Here is a 21,844-nt window from a genome sequence, read left to right on the forward strand (position 1 = left end):
CGTTTGGAAAAGTGCAGCGACTTTGGCCAAAAGACCACACTGCTTGCACTATCTTGAGCGCCCGTTGCTTGGTGTGGGTTGCCAGCAGGGACTTGTTTTTCGAGAGTCTCTCTCCTTGGCCTCAAACACTCTTCTTCACACTCTCTCAACCTCTTCCCAGTGTCAAAAGGTGTCCCGAAAGTTTGCCCCCCACCAGAGTCCTTGTGTTTGGATTAGTGCGGCTACTTTTGCTTTGCAATCTGTCTAGCGTTTCGCCATCAAGGAGGCTTTCCAGAATATAGAGTTTTTCTGCTAATTACTTTCTGCCATTTCTTCTGGTTGGATTCATTTACTTCCCTTGCGGCTTCCATTCTTTCAATGTTGATCTCCCCTTATTCGTCCTCAGACTCTCCTCCCTGTACCAGCTCAGATTCAATTGTTTCTATGTCGTTGTTGGATAGGCTAACTCCTTGAGGGAGGGCTGCTCCTCTTGTGTTTAATATGGCATAGTGCTGCCAAAGTTGTCTCACTCACCTGCAGCGTCTTGGGCTGAAACTCTGTCCAGCGCAGAGGTTGCAAACTTTGTATGGGTCTTTCTGGATCTTTCTGCAAACACTTGTGAAGGCATTTCAGGAAGAATTTATAGTGAGAGTTGTCCATTTTTCCCTCCTTGACTCACTTCTTTCTTACTCTCAAACAAAACCCTGACAAAATCAATAAAGCACCACTTCAATAATAGAGATGTTTATTTTATTAAAAACGTTACAAACGAGTGGACTGGAGGTTGTTTTACAAAATGGAAAGAATGAAATCTACTGAAAACCTGATTTACAAAGCCTTAAGGTAATTAATCCGTTTTGCACTGGTATTCCAGATTCCAACAAGCACTGATATGGGTTACAGTACATGATAAAGATGGTAAAATAAGTTGCTGTCAAAGTCCTATAGTCCTATCGCAGTGATTTGAACTCCTCCTAATCAATGTTCCTAGATTTATATTATATATATATATATATATATATATATATATATATAGATACATACATATACATATATAATTTTATAGCCACTCAATTCTAAAACAACATCACATGCAATCTAATAAGGAAGACTTTGCCTAAATTACATTTGGTCCCTCTAGTTTTTAAAATGTGCTGAAGAAACCGTCGACCAGCTCATGTACAAAATACTTGCTTTAGGTTACTCGGAGCTGGTTTCTTAGGTGAAATACTCTGTTAATGTCAGTAACAATTAATACTACCTTTAGAAACTACCCCTTCAGAGAGACCGCATAAAGTCTCTGGCTTTGCAATAATGATTTAAATAATCCATCAATCCTACTAATTAAGAATGATGCATCTTCTAAAAGTGATTAATAACATACTCTAACTCCCAATACAGTGTTTGGTTCGTCTGGCTTTAAAGTGCAACCCTTAGTGTTAATTTCTGCCCATTCATAGTCTGCAGTACCAAGAAATAAATTAGTTTCAATTACCCTTATCCCAAAATTATGTATTCTTTGATATAATGAGCTGACAGAGGTGATTAAAAGATGGGTAAATAAATTATTGATAATGATTATAATTTGATAGTGACTATAAGCAGTATCACTTTCTACCCTGTTTTAAATCGGATGGTCGGCAGACAACAGTTTTGCCGTTTCAAATGGACTGCAAAGTACTATAATTTATTAGTTTTTTAAGAACTTTTCTAGGTGTTTGAAAAAGATGAGTTTTCAATATCAGTACATAGGCTTAGCCAATCACATGAGACGCCATACAGCTAATACAAGTGTTTATTTTTCAATTTCATAAAATTATGCTCAAAATGAATAAGAATGGGTCCTAAAATATAGAATGTTTGTGCACTGTGTGAGTTTTACTTTAAGTTCTGCATACATATGAAAAGAGTTATTTCTTTTAATTTTATTCTTGAAAAAAAGGTTTCATGTAGGCCACATTTACGGTAAATGAAGTGAACAGTAAGGTTTTAAACTAGCCTTTATATTTGTATTCAAATTTAATACCTGTGTTACAGTTAAAGGTTTCAAGTATTTAAACAAAATTGAATGATCAGGTAAACATGAAAGGCAATGGCCCTTTAAAGCACACCTCAAGTTGATGTCATTGAAGCCTAGTGTTTGTCTTAAATCCTCCCACCGTTCACCAACTTTGCCTACACTCCTAACTGCTTCACTGAGCAATAACTAAAACACTGAAATTTGTTACAAACACATTAAAATAATTGGAAATAGTCAAAGAAAATCAGACTATAAAAAGATGAATCTATTTGATTTGTATCGCCATGTGCAGAGGTGACTAGAAGCACAGAAACATGTGAGAAATAGTGTTTTGTTCAGTTAACATTAAGAAAAGAAAATAATCAGAAAAACGAACCAGTGATGCATCATCCCACTATACAGTTATCCACAATAAGAAATGTAAAAGAAATTAAATGCATGAAAAGCATTAAATAAGCAACTTCATTAAACAAAAAAGTTGCATGGTAACCTTTTAAGTACATTAGAATCGGTTAGAGATTTTAACTAATGGAATGAACATATTTTCATTTAGTTTAAGGTAGGTCTGTTGCAAATGGTTGCAAAACATAGTCATAACAATAGGATACTGCATCACAAAGTTTTGTAGTTGGGGGGCGGGGGGGTCTTTTCCATCTCAATTTAGTAAAGTCCAAGTACGGATCAGCTGGGTTAAAAAGAATCTGCAAATATAACGTGCACTGATGAGGTAATGAACAGAAATAACCATGTGTTTAAGGCTAAATTCTTCTTTGAAAACTTTCTTTTAAAAGGCATTAAGTAGGTAATACTGAGTTTAAGTATTTAATAAATACAAGTTCAAAAATTGATTAAAGAAATCAATTAAAATAATAAAAATTAACTCTTGCATATTAGCCGCATTGAACATATAATGCTAGAAAGGGTTGACTTATAAGAGAACATATTTGTAATCTATGGTAAACGTGCAAAGCGTCCCCACTTAGGTCTGTGGATATTAAACAATTCTGCACTTAAATTAGATGTATGGCAATGTGCTGTAGTAGAGACAGGTTCACCAAGGCTCATCTGCAACCTAGGCTGTAAAGATCTACAAAGCTGCATCTGTGCAAAATTTCTCTGAGTTTCATCTGTGAGGGAGAAAAAAAATAAAATCAGAAAATTTTGAAAATAACAAATTGAACAACCAAAGAAGAGAATCAAAAAAATGACCAGTTTACTCATTTCAAAAGTACTGTGGTAGTTCGGTCACAATGATACACAATACATTACATATTTTGTGTTTGAGGCCAAATGACCAAATATTACAATACAAATTCTCCTAATATGAAGTAAAACTGAATCAGCATGAAATCGTTGTTTGTATGGTTAAAATCATGCTTTTTTCTGACCCCTTCAATTTGCCAAATTCTAAGTTAATCGAGGCCAAAAATGAAGTGCAGACGAACGTTTGACAATCTTAAACAACAAGCCATTCCCTTCTGTAAGAAGCTGATGAGATAATTTTACTTCACCAGATTCACCACTTTACGATTCAAAATCAACATGAAGTTTGGAAAAAAATAAAATCTTGAACAGTACCCATAAGGTCCCAGAGCATTGAAAGTGCATATATACCACTAGTTCAACTGAAGGGAGGTGTGAGAACTATGATGAAGCTACACATATTATTACTATTCATTAGAAAGACTTGCCAACAGTACTTAATTTTACAAAATAGTACATTCCTGGTGCTGGTTCAACATCTATGAAAGAATCGCAAAACAGTTAAAAGTAAACTGGAGGTGGGTCAGAAAAGAGTTGAAAACTTTAAACTAGGATAGACCATATCACAGCACTACCAGAATAAACCTGGCCTCCTAACCTATCAATGCATTGATACAGTACACCATGACAACGCTTTGCAAAGTAGTCAGAGAGATACTTGAGCCAATGTCTAAGAGCGGAACACATCAGCGTAAAGCTGAAGTGATCGATTTAACTTTTGAGCAATGGGTCACACCTCACTCAGATTATCTCCTGCGCTTGTTCATAGTAGGTGCTATCCACGTTATGGAAATATAAAGTGGACTAATTTCCAGGTACAGTTTTAAGAACGGAGTACAAATTCTGGCTTCAGTCCCCAACTCACACACATTGTGAGAAATCTTCCAAATCCTTTGATAGCCCAATATGCAATGCACTTTCAAGATCTTCTGCCTAAAATAAAGCCATACCATAAGAAATATTATTTTGAAGTTCTTTAGCCTGTCTGCCCTTCACTAAGGATTTGTGAAACCATGAAGAGCAGACTGTCTGCCCTAAAGTCCTTAGTGCAGTATATATTAAGCCCAGAAAAAAACACTGACTGGTTTTAAGAGCCAGAGAAACAATCTTAACCATAAAAGACAACTTTACCCACAGAGTAGTAGCCCTGTTTTCTGAAACCCTGCCTCTTACACTCTTAACATGCCTAGAAAGACTAACAAGGTGAGCAAACACCAAAGACAATGAGGAACTGCTAACAAGACATTCATAATCAATCTGACATCTCAAATAAGTGAACAAACTGAACAACATTTTTCTAATAAAATATTTTTTTTATTGAGTTTCATGAACAGAAAAGGCAAGAAGACCAACAATTAGTGTCACATCACCACAGGCATATACAGGCATATATCAGAAAAACATACTTTAGTCCCAAATCACATGGCTCATATGGCAGCATCTGGAAACAAATGAGGATGCTTTTCAACCTGGTCTGTAGTTAGTCCATCCCCAGCAGTGTCTCGGTCTCAATCACTCTCTTCCACTCCCTGTGTCCTCCAAGCGGACCATACCCTGTCCCACATCTTGGGGTATCCCCTGCTTTTGTATTTTGTCTGCTCTGTGATCATGCACCAGTCCACATCATTTCGCCAATCCTGTGGCCTCGGCGGGTCCGGAGCCTCTCCACGTTTGAGCAATATTTCTCTTTGCCACTCCCAGCCCAAGTGAGAGCCATATACGACTGGTTCGAGGAGGCGGAGCGTTCCCCAAACATTTAATATACAACATCTGATTGTGTCCAGCAATTGGTATCCTGTAGTCGTGTGCATCCTGTTCCTAATGGTGGACCAGTAAGGTCTTAATCATGGGCAGTCCCAAATAATGTGTGTTAAAGTCCCTTCCTCTCCACAGCCCCGCAAGCAGTTCGCCGTTGGGGTCCTACCTATAATGTAAAGTGTAGTGCGGGAATAATATGATCGATGCAATATACCCAGCTAGACCAGTTGGAAACCCGACTTGATCGCAATCTCTCGAGGGACATCCACTCACCCTCCTCGATTTGTCCGACCTCCACTTTCCATTTCACCTTAAGGGCCAGCACAGGATCAGGAGAGCTGTTAAGAATCTTTTCGATAACCGTTCCGTCAAGACACAGTCTTCAAGTGGGGAGAACTCTTCTATGGGCTTGTTGGTGGGTAAATGTACTTCAATTGCATGTTAAGTTGGATATATTTAGAACTGTGTAGCCTCTACTTGATATTGAGCAGTTAATTCATTCCCTGCCATATGTCGCCCAGTGTATGGATTCCTATAAATTTCCAAAGTATTGTAATTTACCCACCTCAGATAAGTGATCACTGGACCAGAGAGGGGTCATCTCAGTTAGTCGTCCCTTCCATCGGCCTCCCTCCAGATTTGGGCGACTGTTCTCCTGTGTGTCGGCAGTGAGCGCATGTATTTGACCCCAAGTGCCCAGTTATAACCCTTCCCACCCCACGCATATCTATCCAAAGTGTCACTGGGTCATCCCATGGCAAAAACAAAAAAAAAAAAAACTGTTATTGTGTACCATCAATTGTGCCGCCCAATACTACTTACCGATGTACGGTTGTCCAATCCCCCATCGTGCACTGCCCTGGTAAGTTTCTGTAGGGCGAAATACTGGTAAAAAGGCTTTACCTTAACCTTTCATCTACTGCCACTGATCGATCTGTCCACTGTAAAACATTTGTATGACATCTTTGCCACTGTCATCCATACCAAGTGGTGGAGAGAGGCTTATGTGGGAAAGCAACAGAAGAATATGCTGCAAACTGGTGGATGCAAATAATATTCCCCATGTGCAGCAAGTGTCTATTATACATTTTCAAGCAACAGCCTCAACTCTACTAATGAGTGATGGGCATGGTGCAGACAAGAAGTATGTAATAAGTCTTCAACACTATCTGGTTTGTTAAAGGCTCATTCTTCATCTGTGTGCCTCCATCGTACTGTTTTGTTACAGCATGCATTGATTAGCATACTACCATAAGTCATAGGAACCAGTTTTTACAACCTCTAATGCAAGCAAGATGCAATCTGAGCTTCAAGCACTGGATGCTTAAATGTAATACAAAATGTAGCAATTCGGGTTCCACACATTTAATTCCCCTCACTTTGGAATACACGTTTTTTGGCCTTTTATTGTGAGCTAGTCTCACTAACCTAGTCTCACTCATGGTTAATGGTCTGAGCGTGCTGTCACCTTTGACATTTTGGTGGGAAATGGGTCACGTAGCTGTGCCAGCTGAGGGCACAGCTGAGGCTCTCTGCGGGGAAACCACTTCAAGTCGCCAAATTGGATTGTCTTCGAATGCTGTGCAGTAGGGTTGAAACAGGAGTGGAGTGTTGATGTTGCATCCTGGCATTGGCTAAGGGGCGTTGGACTTCTACAACTTCCTACCCCACGTACAAACTACTGAGAGAGAGATAAGAAGGCGCTGAATCTGGGAGCGGCAATGACGATAGAATGCCCAGCAAGATGTAAAAGCAACCTGGAGCTCTGCAAGGATGGACTTTGGCTCTAGCTGATCCGCCAGGAAAAGGATGGGTCACTCCAGGGCCAGTGGTATTAGGCCTCTTATGCCACCTGAGGTACAGTTGGGGGAACGGACCTGCGGGGGGAGGGTTCGGGGGGGGGGGGATTTTTGATTGGGAGGCCCCGATTGTTCCTTTGCACCTTCTGTCAACTGGCCCTAGACTCCGCTCCTAATACACAGGTGCCCTGCAAGACGGTAAGGCGGCCATGGGACCTGGGAAGCATGGCAGGGAGGGTGTTCCGCTGGCTAATGATGAGCTGTGAAAGACTTCCCAAGTAGAAGAGAGCCTCAGATGACCGGTCTGGCGCAGGGAGACAGAAAACCCAACTCACACAAAAAAGCACCCCGAAGAAACTGCTTCTGGTGGCTACAGACGGCCACCATGGGAACATAAGCCTAAGATCATGAAAAACGGTCCTACGGTGCCAGAGAAACATGCCTATGTAGTCTGGAGAAAAATGGGGAAATTAAGCATTTGTGGCACTTCGCTGCAAATTCTTCCAATACCCCTGGTTGGGGCATGACCCATGGTGGAGACTTATCAATTTTTTTTTCTATTCATTGGGGAGCGGCTAAGGTAGAGGCTCACTTCTCATATTAAGTACGCCCCTGGTCCCCCATTCACCATGGAGCAGGAACATCTCATTAAGGTCCTGCGGACCCATCACCCAGGAAGCTGCTGGCTGGGTGCATTGCCCTCTCCAGTGTCTGGTGGCTGGGCACTGCAGCCTCTTGTCCCCCCTGCCAGAGTTCACCACAGGCATGGGGAAGTGCACAGCTCCCCTCAGCAAGACTGCTCCAGCTGTGGTCCCATATAAAGAAAGATACTGGTGGCCTACTGCAGCACAGAAGGCTGGAGCTGCACAAGAAATGCGAACACGGGATGTTAGCTGGAGCCATGGCAGCCTTGGGGGTTCTCCCTGCCAACTTCTAACAGGACATAAGACAGTGGGTGCTCCAGGTGGGACCGGGAAGCCTAGATGATGGGAAAAAGGGCTTTTGCAAGGCCTCCAATTAAAAGCTTAGAGCAGAAAACGCCAGTCATATAATATGAATGTAACAGGCAAGTAAACACCCCATGATACCCCACAGGGTTGAAAATCTCATGGTTCCTTTGTCCTGGCCCCAAGATGGTCAGGGGCACCACCAAGATTGTGAAAGAGTGCTTCAGGGGAGGGAGAGCTGCAACGACCACAGTAGCCCATCCCCAGAAGGGCCCACATCTCGCACAGGAGATAAAGTCCCTGATGTAGAGTAGTATCTTGTTTTTTACTATAATGTTGGTATTTATAATGTTAAATATAGCATGTGGTTACTCTTTTTTTTAAATGTGGTGACACCCTGACAAAGTCAGTAGGACTGCCTTATTGAAGATACCTCATATATTGCGATATATAGATTTGGGGGTGGGGGTAATTATGGTTAGAGGTATGAGGATGAGGGGAGTACAGTGACATGATGGTGTCACCAAAGTGCTTCAATTTACCAGACATTCATAATTTGATGCACATTATTTGGTATTGTGCGTGTGTGTTATTCAAGCAGTGTTCCTTTTTAAAAGAAATAGGCTCCTACTGGCCAATCATTTATTGAGTTGTGTACCAGCGAGCTGGGGTCAAAAATATCCCACACTACCACCATTGAGTAGGCCTAGACTGCTCTGCTTCGCCAACCTGGGAGCCATGTGCAACAATGGGGTACTTGGTTACTAGAAAAAAGGTAATTGCAGACTTATTACTTGTGAAGGATTTGCATCCTTTGCAAATTATGCCCCTATTTCTCATACAATGTACCTGGCCAATCACCAATTTGTAAATAGTATTCCTCTCCTATGGTTTTGCACTGAATGTACGAGTTACTCACCTTCGTTAACAATGTATCTGGTAGAGAAAATTCTAGCAGCAGATTCCTGAACATTGAATTATCCGCAGGCGTGAGACTGGATCTGGAAAACTTTAGCCACAGCATCCTTGCGCGCCGGGGGACGCCATCACGCGACTCCGCACAGGCGTCGCCTGCGTACGTGATGTCAGCAAGGTCACATAAGTCCCATCCCAGTGCGCCTCGTCAGTTTTTTCTGAGAACTTTTCCACGCCACAATGCGGAGCCAGCAGAGAAACTTTGGAAGCATGAGAACAGTGTGCGAAACTGCAGAAAAATGGAAAAGAAAAAGGAATGGTGACGAAGAACACCATAAGGAGCAGTGCCAACAGTGCAGTACCCAAAAGCAGGGAAAGAATAAACAGAGCACAGCCCTGAGCAGCCACCCTGCCAATTATGAAAAAAACAGTACCCCCTTGAAGACAAGGAACATATACACAATGTCATGACAACATGTAGCAGGAGTACAACCCCGACCAAGACCCATGAAGGGGAGCTAGTTCCAAGACAAACCGGGAACGACAGACCTCCAAGGCAACCCCAGCATAGAGTGCAACAACCACCCCAAGGGAGCCAGGGCAGGCCAAATGACCCAACCAGAGAGTGTAGCAGAAGGGCCAGGACCTTCAGAAACAAGAGGGAGGGAAAGGAGGGACGAAGGATGGCCAGACTCAATCCTGGAGCAACCAGAACAGAGGAGCACAGGAGTACCAATAGATCCAACCTCTACAGTGCCAGGAAGAGGAGGGAACAAAAAGCAAGACAATGTCTTGTCAAGAGAGCGAAAGAATGCACGCACTCATCATAGCCATCCACCGGGAGGCGAGTGCAGAAGGGCAAGCCAAAGGGTGCTTGCAGAACGGGAAGGAAGGGCAGGCCGTGAAGAAATCTGCGGCTAGAATCCGCTCTACCAGGTACATCGTTACCAAAGGTTAGTAACTCGTACATCCTAGACTACTAGCCGCAGAGTCCTTAACGTAGAATAGATACCCTAGCCATACCCACTGGGAAGGAGGGTCTGCGAAAGGACCCCACCAGCCTGGACCTAACAGAGGCTCACAGGGGACTAGCCCCATGGACAGGGCGAAAAAGCCCCTCCCCAGGCAAGAGGAACCCCACAAGCAGAACACCCCCGACCCCAAGAGGGATGTGGGAAGAAGAAGTTAAAAGAATTGAGAAGAAGCCCGTTCACCCTCCACAGAGGAACCAAGGGCAAGTTCTGGAGGCCGAAGCACCCCACGCCTCTACAAGGCAACAAAGCTTCCATCCAATGCAAGGACAAGGAAGAGGAAGAAGAAGAAAGCCTAAAGGCCCAAGGAAACGAGGGAAAAGAAGGCGAGCCCACCATAGACAAAAGGCAACAGACCAGAGAGAGCGGCGCTGGTAGCAATAAGCCACCGGAAGAACAGCCCGGGCCCCAGGAAGACCGGGCAGGCTACGCCTGACAAAGGGAGAAACACAGAACCATCCCATCCTCCAGGACAGGAGCATGAAGGCGAGGAAATACCAGTACCCACTACTACGAGGGGTCAGCGCACACGACCTAAAGAAGCATCAGCAACATACATAACGCCATGGAGAGCAGAGGCCCGAAGGCGACCAGAACTCCCTAGCAGAGTGTAAGCTATACAACAGCAACTACTACCCTACATAGGGTAAGTTAAGTCCCAAGACATGGGAACCCTCTTTGGAAGGAACTTCCGCAGCAGAGGAAAAAAACGAAAGAGCCACGGGGGAAAAAGACCCTGCGGAAGGCTTACCAAGCAGTCCAAGAGAAAAACAGAAGGCCTAATCTCAGGGCCAAGTCTGTGCCGACAACTCCAGCAAAAACACAGTCAACAAAGGGGCTGTCCAGCAGCCAACAACGCCACAGTCCCAGCAAGGAGGATTCGAATGGCCATAAAACACACCCCACAGCAAGGGCGACCAGACCAAAATAAGGTCCACACCAGCTCAACTCAGCAGTCACTGAGGAGGGGAAGGAGGAGGAGGATGATATGGCAGAGGAGGATAAGGTGGAGGAGGTGGAGGAGGACGGAGCCCTGCCAAGAACCTTTGAATGGCGGAGTCAGCCGTGGCATGGAATAACAGGGTGCCATCAAATAGAAGATCAATCAGTCGCTCCCGAACAGAGCAAGCATGGCGACGGAGGGGGACAAAGGAAGTCATGGCCCGGCCCAGCACCTCCGAGATGTCCGGAGCAGAGAATAAACGCCGCTAGCTCCCGGCCATCCAACGCAAGATGCCGTAATCCACCTGAACAGTCTCTTGTGAAGCGGCGGATACCAAAGACTCAGCAGAGTCATACAAACAAGAGGAGGCCCTAGCCAACACACATAAGGTGTTAAGGGCCCGCAGGGCAGCGCTGGTCGAGGCGAACATGCTGCGCCCCTAAGAGTCCAGCCATCGGGCCTCCCAGGACGGCGGAGTCAACAGTAGCGGCAGGGAGGGAAAAGCAGTCCTCAAAAGTGGATTGGAAGCAGAGGGGTGGAGGGAAAAACACGCCGGGACACGCGGCGCCAGAAGGTGCCGGTGCAGAAGGTGTTGAGGCACCAGATCCCCTGAGGCGGGGCGCCTCCAAGCTCCCACCAGGGAAGAAAGGAGTGAACCCTCAGAGAAGCATTAGCTCCCTCCAACCAGAGCCCTGGTGGAGAACCTCCAAGAGATGGTCTGCCGGGAAATGAGCAGCAGGGTCACCCATGCACAGAATAACCACAGCCGTGGACACTGCTTGAGCGAAGGCCACACCCACCTCCGTAGGGTCCTGCGGCAGAGAAAGCAGCTCCTCCGTGGGAGATGGCTGCAAACTGAGGTAGCCGTCCCCGTAGCCAAGCGGGGCGGGCAAAGGCCAGACCTGGAAGTCAGAAGGAACCGAAGAGTGGGGGACTTGTCGCTCCTCTGGCGAACACCTTGGCCTCTGGAATGGCAGGGAGCCGCCCTTCGATGGCACCGGTGATAAAGCCACCACGCGGCAGCCTGTCTCCAGGGAGGATGACACCAGTAGGAACCCAACCTCCGGTGAAGAGAAAGCGTCCGAAGACGAATCCGCGACTCGACGTCTGTCCAGAGACGCCAACGAGGCCTGCAAAGCCACCCCATATGTCTCCATCTGGACTCTCAACACCCCCTCACCGGGAAACGGTGGATAGGAGGACGACACGCGGAGAGCCCATGCTCCCGGCAGACCGAACACCAGACCCCTGGGACAAGCTGCGACACTTACCCACCGGGAAGTGACGCTCTCGAGACATCGGAGAGGGATAAGGACGCGGACGATGGTCGTTTCTGAAATTGTCTGCCGAGGCTGATCGAGGGGATAGAGCCGACCTTGAGAGACGCGCCAAGAGTAGTTTCATCCGGCGCTCCTGCCGCGACTTTGGCTTCAACTGTTAGTACGCCTCACAATCAGTGGTGCTGTGTTCTTCCCCCAAACACCACATGTAAATGAGGTGAGGGTCCGTCGCCGACATAAGACGCCCACACAACGTGCAAGTCTTGAACACAGTTCCACCAAAATATATCCCAATGAGGGGAAAAAAGGGGGCCAAAACAGGCCCGAACCGAGACCGGCTCCGCGTAGTATGCGGAAAAGGAAAAAAACTGACGTAGGCGTGCCGGGTGGGACTTATGTAACCTTGCTGACGCCACATATGCGGACGACGCCTGGGCAGAGTCGCGTGATGCCGTCCCCCCCGACGGGCAGGGATGCTGTAGCAAAAAGTTTTCCGGATGCTGTCTCAAGCCTGGGGATAATTCTACGTTAAGGAATCTGCAGCCAGTAGTCTCTATCAGATTCATGTATCATAACAAGTGGTTAAGTGCAATGTGTGTATATTTTCCTTAGAGCACGTCTCGTTACTCTTCATTCAAGATTGTCATTAACACTGGCAGCAAACTCTGGTTGTCTAAGCAGTACAATTTCCTTTGCGTCCGCAAGGTAACATGTGGCTGGTATTTGGATGCTCTTTGCTAAGGCTCAATGCCGATACTCTTGTTTTATCCTGCCCCTCTTGGTTTCTGTAATAACGCACAGCAGTTGTGCGGAATGAAGAAATTAGGTTTACTTTGCCTGTCAGGTTCCAGTTAAAAAGCTCAGAGGTTTACCCCAACTGCTTCCAGCTCTAATCGGTTGATGTACAGATGTTCTGGAGTTGCTAGAAATTTCTTCACCTGCATCCTGGACCCCAAAGACTCTACTGATTCTTAGATTGCATGTGTTCATATACAGAAGTCTGTTATGGAGCTTTGCTGTTAGCACCAATAGATCCTCTCAGGACTATCTCAGTTGTGATCATGGGGTGCTAGTCATCTCTGTGGAGGTCTTGTGTGGTGCATAGCATACCGATTAGGAAAATGCAAACAGCATTATACATAAATGGAAATCTGATCACAGTCTGAAACAGACATCTGCTGAAGAGGAATTCTCATTAGAAATACCAGAATTTTGCCATGGATGAGAGAGACACGATCTATGAATCTAAAAACTCACACAAGTTGGTTTGTGCTTTTTCTGGGCAGAGGTTCAACGTCACTAAACAGATAATGAAGCCCAATTTAAGCAAAGGTGTGAAATTCCTATTGCCCGACGCTCATGACATTCGGTGTAGTATGTGTAACCAAGTTGTTCAAACATTTATACATGGCTCATTACTGCAAATACTTTGAATGAGGTGAGCACTCTAAGGACATGTGGTGAGCTGTGAGCTCAGTTTGCATTACTGATAGTGACTCTAGTATAAAAACATGTCCGATTTCAAAATGTAACGATCGAAGGCTACCTATAATGCACTCAAAATGCTCCCTTTGCTTTCAAAACAAAATGTATACAAAATATGTTTTGCTAACCTATTGTATAACTTTTAGTAACATTTCTCTGTTACGTCATTCAGTGAAAACCATGATATTTAAAAAAAAGATAAATGACTGAGAATCAAGGTAAAGCCTATATAGGAAACACGAAAATAAATCTGGGGCCCAATTTCCAATAATTGGCACATATAGGTCTGAAAACGATACTTCTAAGACATTTTTATAACTCCATTTTGCATGCGCAAATATACACATATATTTGCTCGGAAAAACTCTGCTCATCATTTGAAACTAATTCCCTGCATCCTGATTCTCCCAAACTTTTCCAGTGCTGGAAATAATTCGAGAGTAGTTGACAAATATCCTTAAACATGCACGTTTGTAGGCGTGCCCTGGCATAATCAAAAGTCGCAAGCACCAGAGAGCTGATATAATGAGAACGCTCCCACAACTGGTGAGCTCACTGCATGGCACCTAAATGGCCAAGTGGATTCTGGTTTACATCCCAAGTAGATTTCTAAATCATTCAGTCCTTTGGAAACCTTATTATTTGATAAAATTCCACACCCCGAAAGCAGCAACAAAACAGTTTCGCTGTGGCCCCCATGCTACCCTGCATCTGGGTGCAGTAACCCCTGAGGTATATATGAGAGGGGGTCAGGTGGTGGGGATGGAGAGCGCTGTGGTCTTGGAGGAGAAGGAGCGCTGTGGTCTTGGAGGAGAAGGAGGCTGTGGTGGTGGCTCAATGTCCAGCATGGGGCTAATGGCCTTGCCTGGCTTCTTTCTGTGTTTTTCTGCAATAGGGATGTAGAGGGCTTCCTCAAAATTCAGCTGGCAGTCACCGCTGGGAAGAGGAGGATCCATCCCATGTGGGGATGTATCACAAGATGCCAATGGCGAGAGTCAATCTCGTCCTAGAACTTCAGCAGAATCTGTAAGACGGTCGTTGACACCGAGGGCTTCGGAGTCTATGATTGAGTTTTCAGGGCCTGCACCAATTTTGGTCTGATGCTGAAGGTTTTTGGTTTGATGCTGAAGGTTTCTGCTACAACAGCCATATAAGCATCGAGGCTACAGCAGGTACCGCCGAAATTTATGGTTTCTTCAGTGCTGAGCTGAGACCACCCAGTGCATCCGACGGGGGGGAGACTGCCAAAAATGGCACAAAGGCAGTGGTGGCCCAGGAGTGGAGCTCTGTTGGTCCAGAGCAGCTGGACGTACCTTTGTGGAGGGCTGCTCGTTAAGCGAGCAGTGTCAAGGGAGGTGTGGAGAGAGAGCCGTACTCACTACCACTTATGCCAGCAGAATATCCTTGGTCTCCTGGTCAGAGCTGGAGCAGGGTGAAAAAAAAAAAAACTCCTCGTCCGTAGCCAACGGCTTACTGTGTTTTTCCCCCTTGCGCTCCTGGGTGCTGATAAGGTCTGGGGTGTCATCTCCGCTTCTATGCGAGATTTCAAGGCAATGGGCCCTGTGTCCGCGAAGAGTCAAGAGCAGAGGTAGCGGCAGCATCCTCGTGATTCTCTGGCACTAGGCAGAGGTTACAGACCTGAAGGAGATCAGTCAAGGGGGTACTCCAGCGGCAGCAAGGACAGTATCTTAAGGGTGTCTGTTCCATCATCGTCAAGGCATTCTCGAGAAGACGGAGGAGATGAGACTAGGGGCCCGAAAGGAGAGACTCAGCGTGGGGCCACGAACGACTGAAGAGACGCTTGGGATATGGGACGCAGACATTGATCAGGAGAAACACAAGTGAAACTAATACTGATGGAGGGAGAGGAAACCGTTAAGGCCAAGAAGAACACAGATGGTGTAGATCCGGACCACTCGTCCGAACTCGAAAGCGTAAAGAAAACAAACCAACAATGAAGTCTATGCTCGTGTGCAGAGGAGTCACAATACCTCACGACTCAAAAGACTTTGTTGAAGAAAAACAGCTTGCAGACATCCGGACCCAACACCAGAAGGCAGGAGTAGGCATATACAGTCACACAAGCATCAAACAATACATGTTGATAGTCTGTAGATCGAAACATTCCATTACATTTTATTCTTTGGTACTTACTTTCTTTGTTTTATTATTATGTTGTTGGTCTAGGTAATTGTTTTCTATATACTCGTTTTCATTTTCCATTACCACTAGCGATAAATCAATGGCCACAGCTGGTAATCAAAAGATCAAAAGTGTTTTAGAAAGACTGCATCCCGCTTAAAGCTGTTTGGACTAGTAAGATAGCTATTATTATTTTTTTAAGATAATGAGGCATTTAAATAAATGTACTGATTTAAAAAATTGTATTCCTTGATTAGATCAAAAATGTATCCTGTGTCATATCTATCATAATGTAGCTTTTCTTCTGCCAAAACCAAGTCAGTAGTACACAGTAACCTCTGGGTCAAACAAAACTTCAATCTTGGCCCACTCTCTGACAATTCGTTTTAGAGTTAGTTTCAGGGTCTAAGCTGGATAGTCTGTTATGGTTAATAGGATGGCCTACTCTCTTGACACGCTCATCTCTCAAAAATCTGTTACACCTTCGGCATCATATTGATTTCGCTTCCTTGGTATGCTGAGGCACTTACAGTAGCCATATTGAGGTGTAAAAAAATTTGAAAGACCATGGAAAAAGGGCTATAATGTATCAGATCATATGGCCTATTACCAAAATAAAAAAAGATGCACCACTAGAACAGCCAGGGCTGCATACTACCAGTGAAGTGTTCATTCTTTCAAAAAAAGCATGGCCTCCTCACCAGCTGAAGCCTCTCATATTGAGCCTTTTTTCAAGAACTCAATCTCACACACACTTTTGTCCATCCAAGGGCGAGTTTAGTTATGTCCCTCCACACTACTTCTCACTTTGACACCGATACGCTCTCCAGGTCAGCTTTTGAGCCTATTACCACTGTTCAAAAGTAAAAGAAACTGGACTCCCACACTGACCATTTTATGAAATTCATCGCTTCTTTCCGGAAACATTCCAGTAGCTTAGAATGCAGCTTTAACCAACCCTCTACTGAAAGAAAACGTAATACTGGACCCACCATCCCGTCAAATTTTTTGTCTATCTCCCTACTTACCAACCCCGCCCCCACCACCACCTCTTGTCAAACTAACAGAACATCATCTTTTTGCCGCACAATCTGGGATTCATAAAAATCTTAGCACTGAAATGGTCTTGGCAAAAGCTTCCGATGACATAATTTATCGATGTGGGAGGAATCGCAGCCTGTATACCACACTGTTGCCACTTTGGATACCATTTACCATGTAATTGCATTAGATCGGATGGCGGATGTCTTGGTGTCAGGGATACGGTATACAACTGGTTTGTCTCCTTTTCGAAAAATTGCAGCAAAGCAGTTTCCATGGCTAATTTCCAATCCCACGCTGGGTCTGTCCACAGGTACCGCATGGTTCTGCTCCAAGTCCTACCCTACTCAATCTATATGTCAAACCACTTGCAGGATTGATAGATTCCTTTAGGTTGCAATATTATTCATATGCTGATGACAGCAAAGTCATCTTCATGTTAGAATGAGATAATGGTGGCTCAGCCCAAAATATTTTTGTCTGCCTTACAGAGGTAGCTCTTTGGATGAAACCAGACTCCTCCGTGATAATTGCCGAAATAACCTAGGCCTGCATTCTTGGTAACCCCTTTATGTGGACCCCAATTTAGTGGCCAGATATTTTCGTCCCTATTCAGTTAGGTGTTGAACATGCTAGAAATCTTGGGATCTTTTTTGACACCAAGCTCTCTTTTGAAGAACACAAAGGCCCTAACTTCAACTTGCTTCTAACTTCGGAATATAAGAAGAAAAATTCATCCATATCTTCCAAGAAATCCCAATACTCTCTTTTACATCTAGGCTGACCTACTCCAATTCTTTGCTGGTAGGTCTTCAGAACTACTTGTTACGCAGGCTTCATTCCGATAGTTCAAAATGTGGTGGCTTGCTTAGTCCTCAGATTAAACAGAAGCTTTATCACCTCGAAACACTTGAATAAACTTCATTGGTACTTATTGCTAAAAGAAATCTGTTAAAGGCTTTATGCCTGTGTCAAAGCCGTCTAGAAACAAAGCAGATAATTTTCTCCAATAAAGTTAATGTATGAACAGTACATTTACAATATTGAAAATCATAAAACAGATCAATTCATTTCATAATTTAATTTTTCATCAGTAAAAGCATAGATTGTTAGAATATTTATTTTATATAAAAAAACAATATGTACATAGATTTTTGTGAGCTCCAGAAAGTTGAAACATGCCTTATTACAAACACAGGACAAATCTCCATGCAGGAAAAAAAAAAAAACAATATCAGTGCCAACAAAGAAACGCCAATGGGTGAGAGCTACGCACTGCACCCGTTCCATCTATTAACTATACAATAATACTTATTTAGCAGTAATGATAAACCAACCTGCTCTGTATGGCCATGATTGAGGTACTTCCTGAACCTTCTCATTGAATGATGCAAGTTGTACAACACTGATCTTGCTTTTCAGGCAGTGATGCATAGTTCATTTGCCTTACTATTTCAGCAAAAAGTTCATCCACCATGGTTTTACTCTTGGCTGATGTTTCAATGAATGGACATCCCCACTCTTGAGCCAGAGATCGACCTTCTGCAGCTAAAACTTCACGCTCAGATTCCAGATCCACTTTATTTCCCACTAAGATTAAGGGAACTCTTTCATATCGTTTCACCCGGACAATTTGGTCCCTCATTGGCTTGATGTCCTGGCGGGGAAAAAATTGTACATTTTAACAGATGCAGCTAAGCAAATATGGTTTCCACAATTCAAAGTAAGTCAACAGAAAATATTACCCTGCGTAAGTATTCAATTGACATACACACATGAATGTAATACGTTTCTCTTGAAGGACAAGTATTAACTTAATGGCATGAGTTTTGAGTGATTAAAAACAAAAAACCTAAGTGCTACAATTTTCATTTGCATACAGTGTAGAGGTTATTGGAGACCATCAACAATGGTAGGTTGGAGACCTGTGAAAAATGGAGGTCACGACTAAATCTTCTAGGTAAATGTACACATATAGAAAGTTCACTACTGTATGAACACACACTGTAAGTCAAAAAGAAAGGTTTGCACGACTGAAATAATAAAAACCACCATTACCTGCATGTAACAATGGCTGTATAATATAGGTATCTTTACCAGTTGTTTCAGATTTAGCAAAAACGCATATATCATGCAGAAGTCATTAACGTATGCTATGCTAGAGAAAGGGCTCTAAACACTGCAGTTGTTTAGTCATCCTGCAATGCCTCCATGGGTATAAGCAAAAGCACTTCGTTAAACAACTGTCACTATCCGCATTTGGCCCATTTGCCCTACATTATTGGCTGATACATGAGGTCTGCTCTTCAAAAGCCAAAGTGACTAAAGGGGAGCCACTGAGTTCAGTCTATGAAATGTAGCGTTATAAGTGTATGTAGTAGGTAAATATTTGTGCGTTGGCCCGTGTGTGTGTTAAACACCTCCATTCCTCCCTAACAAACCTCTCTAGAATACAGTAAAACCATTCTGACAAATGACAGAGAATGAACATTTATTTAAAAAAGGACATGCAAACACGGTTTAGAAACCACAAAGATATGCAGCCTGGCTCCTTTTACGTGGGGATTGCATTTTTATGACACAGGTTTGACTGACATGTTTACAAAGTTTTCAGTCATTTTTGCTTTGAAGGAAATCTGACTATTCCAAATAATAAATAGGCTGGGTGGTAAATTCCGTTTGCGGAATTTGGGTAATTTGCGTTACGCGGAGAAAGCGGAATTGCCCAAAAATTCCACGATCTGCCGTTTCGCGTAATTTTTTGCTTGTTTGCGCTTTCAAAATGCGTGTTCGCAAGATATTTCTCCCCGAGCACGCAAACAGCCTTCGCGAACAGGAAAAAAGCATTGCGAACCGGTAGAACAAGCAATTACGCTTATTCGCGGAGCGTTTGCATGCCCGCGGAGATTTTTTACTGTTTCGCAGAACTTTGCGTAGCTCGACTACGCAAATTCCGTCCACCCCCAATAAGTAGACCATTCATTTGAAAACTGTACCATCCTCTGTGTTATGCAAAAGGAAGGTGATGTAAATGTGTGTACGGCCTTCCTTTATTACTAATCTCTTCCTCACCGGGCGTCTCCAGCTCTCCTTTCACCCCAGAACTTGACTCATCTCCTTTAGTTTACATGTCAAGACGAAAGAAACTGTGTGGATAATATTTTTAGCTTTTTCTGTGGATCGTTTGTTCATCCATCCAACCATCCACCCCTCTATCGACCACACCTACCAGTCTATCCACTAACCCACCCACCATATCCATTCGCCAAGCTCCATTCCATCTATCCATACCTTTCCATCCGTCCACCAATTCAGTAATGCACTTTCATTCATTCATCAATTCACCCACCCCTTTATCCATCCAGTACATTAGTGTATTCTTTTTTTCTTACTGAACTTACTATGTTCACAGCATTTTCCCTTTTACTTATTTGTATTTAATTCATTTCAAGATTCTCGTTTCTATTTGGTTTCTCCTTACTTTTTCTTGTGGCTGTTTAAAGATGCCAAGTGCCTAAATCTTGTGTATCCCCCATTTCATCTCGATTCACAAGACAGCTCCTCGAGGTGGGTCAGGACTGCTTCTCAATCACATGTAGTGGGTGCAAGGATGAACTACAAGATCATTAATGTAGCGTGCCCAAACATAAAAATGACAGCTCACTTTAACTTGCCATGTTTTAAGGATTGTTTTTCACACAGCTGCAGTAGGAATCTGGTAGTAATGGGGTGGTCGCTGGTTGGCAGATTCGTACCCTGTCCAGGTAGGGACCCTTCCTTCTAGTCAGGGTAAGAGGGATTACACTTCAAAAATAACCCCTGCTCACGCTCACCCCCTTGGAAGCTTGGCACGAGCACTCAGGCTTATCTCGGAGGCAATGTGTAAAGCATTTGCACAGAACACAGTAATACAGTGAAAACACTACAAAAGGACACTACAGCAGTTCTAGAAAAATTGCCAACATTTATCTGAAAATCAAGATCAAAACGATAAAAATCCAACATACAGTAATCTCAGTATGAATATTGAAGGAATCCGGGGATATCTCAGTGTCGTGAACAAAGATATCCAAAAGTTTAGGCCGAGCGTGGTGTCGTGGGCCAGCTATGGTGTCAGGAAGACTGCAAACAGTACCTTACAAATTCAGGGCATCGTGGACCTTGTGATGAGCTTCGAAGAGGAGAGGTCGGTCCCAGAGGTTAGAGCAGGAGTCGCTGCACCGTTAAAGTCCCACATGTTGCACCTCTGTGAGGTTGAAGTCAGGAGCACTGGCCTCGGGGCTGCGGTGCGAAGTGGAGCAGTGCGGCGTGCTGTACCCTCAGGTCACGGTGCATGCTGCAGCTCGTTGAGGGCGCCCAGCAGCATTGGTAAGACCAGGGCTGCGGTGCAAAGTGGGGCGGTGTGGTGCTGGCAGGTCACGGTGCAACCAGTGGCGTCGTCGTTGCTAAAGTGCTGTCATCGGTAGACTGTTTGGAGTCGATGCCACTGGCGGGCCAAGGCTGCGGTGTGGGGCGGTGCAGTGCATCGAATAACTTACAAGCGGTGCCCCAAGGCTAATGTTCAGTCAGCTGCATCAATGTTGGTGTGGAGAGTCATCAGGGATTCCAGGGCAGCAATGTGAAGCGAGGTGAAGTGTGGTTCCCTCAGGTCACTGTGCAAGCAAAGGCTCGGTGGCGGCGAGACCAGGGTTGTAGTGAGATGCTCTCTGTGGTGCGAACAGGTCCACGAGCAGTCAGCTGCGTGGTTGACAGTGTCAGCTTGCTTTTTCCTATGTGACAACAGAAAAACTCAGTTCCAGATGCGGGTACCCAGGTGGTGAAGTCTTGGGTATGCCTGAGGCTTCCAAAAGGAGGTAAGCTCAAATTCAACCCATTGGAAAAACTTTCACAGCAGGATTCAAGAAAGTTTAGTCCAGTCATTTCACTGCCCAAGACAGAAGCAGCAACTGCAGGCTACAAAACAAAGCAACAAACAGCAAAGGGGCAGTATTCCTCCTGGCAGCTCTTCTTCTTGGAAGGGTCCTTATTCCAAATTAGTTCTAATGTTCTAGTGTCAGGGCACTAATATTTATACTACTTTTCCCTTTGACGTTCTAGGCAGCAAGTCCTTCTTGCTCAGTAGAAACCAGGTCTGTCCTCCCTAGCCCATCTTCTCTGCAGGAGGTGGAGACAGTATTGTGCAGAGCAGACACAGCCTAATCAGGTGCCAGTGAAAACTCCCTTCACCACTCTAAATGCAGA

At 44.4% G+C, this 21,844-nt stretch overlaps 1 protein-coding gene across 1 annotated transcript in view; it reads right to left on the reverse strand.

Moving 5' to 3' along the window:
* Nucleotides 1-707: 707 nt before the first annotated feature.
* The window catches only part of RAP2C (RAP2C, member of RAS oncogene family), a 99,973-nt gene continuing 78,836 nt past the window's right edge, over nucleotides 708-21,844 (reverse strand). The window contains exons 2-3 of the mRNA XM_078688553.1: nucleotides 17,941-18,260; nucleotides 708-3,126 (exon numbers count right to left, since the gene is read on the reverse strand). Of these exons, the coding sequence (XP_078544679.1) occupies nucleotides 17,982-18,260 (279 nt within the window). The 3' untranslated portion in view covers nucleotides 708-3,126; nucleotides 17,941-17,981. The remainder of the gene's footprint in view (nucleotides 3,127-17,940; nucleotides 18,261-21,844) is intronic.

This window comes from Lissotriton helveticus, chromosome 4_1, assembly GCF_964261635.1.
Source record: "Lissotriton helveticus chromosome 4_1, aLisHel1.1, whole genome shotgun sequence".
Classification (NCBI taxonomy): domain Eukaryota; kingdom Metazoa; phylum Chordata; class Amphibia; order Caudata; family Salamandridae; genus Lissotriton; species Lissotriton helveticus.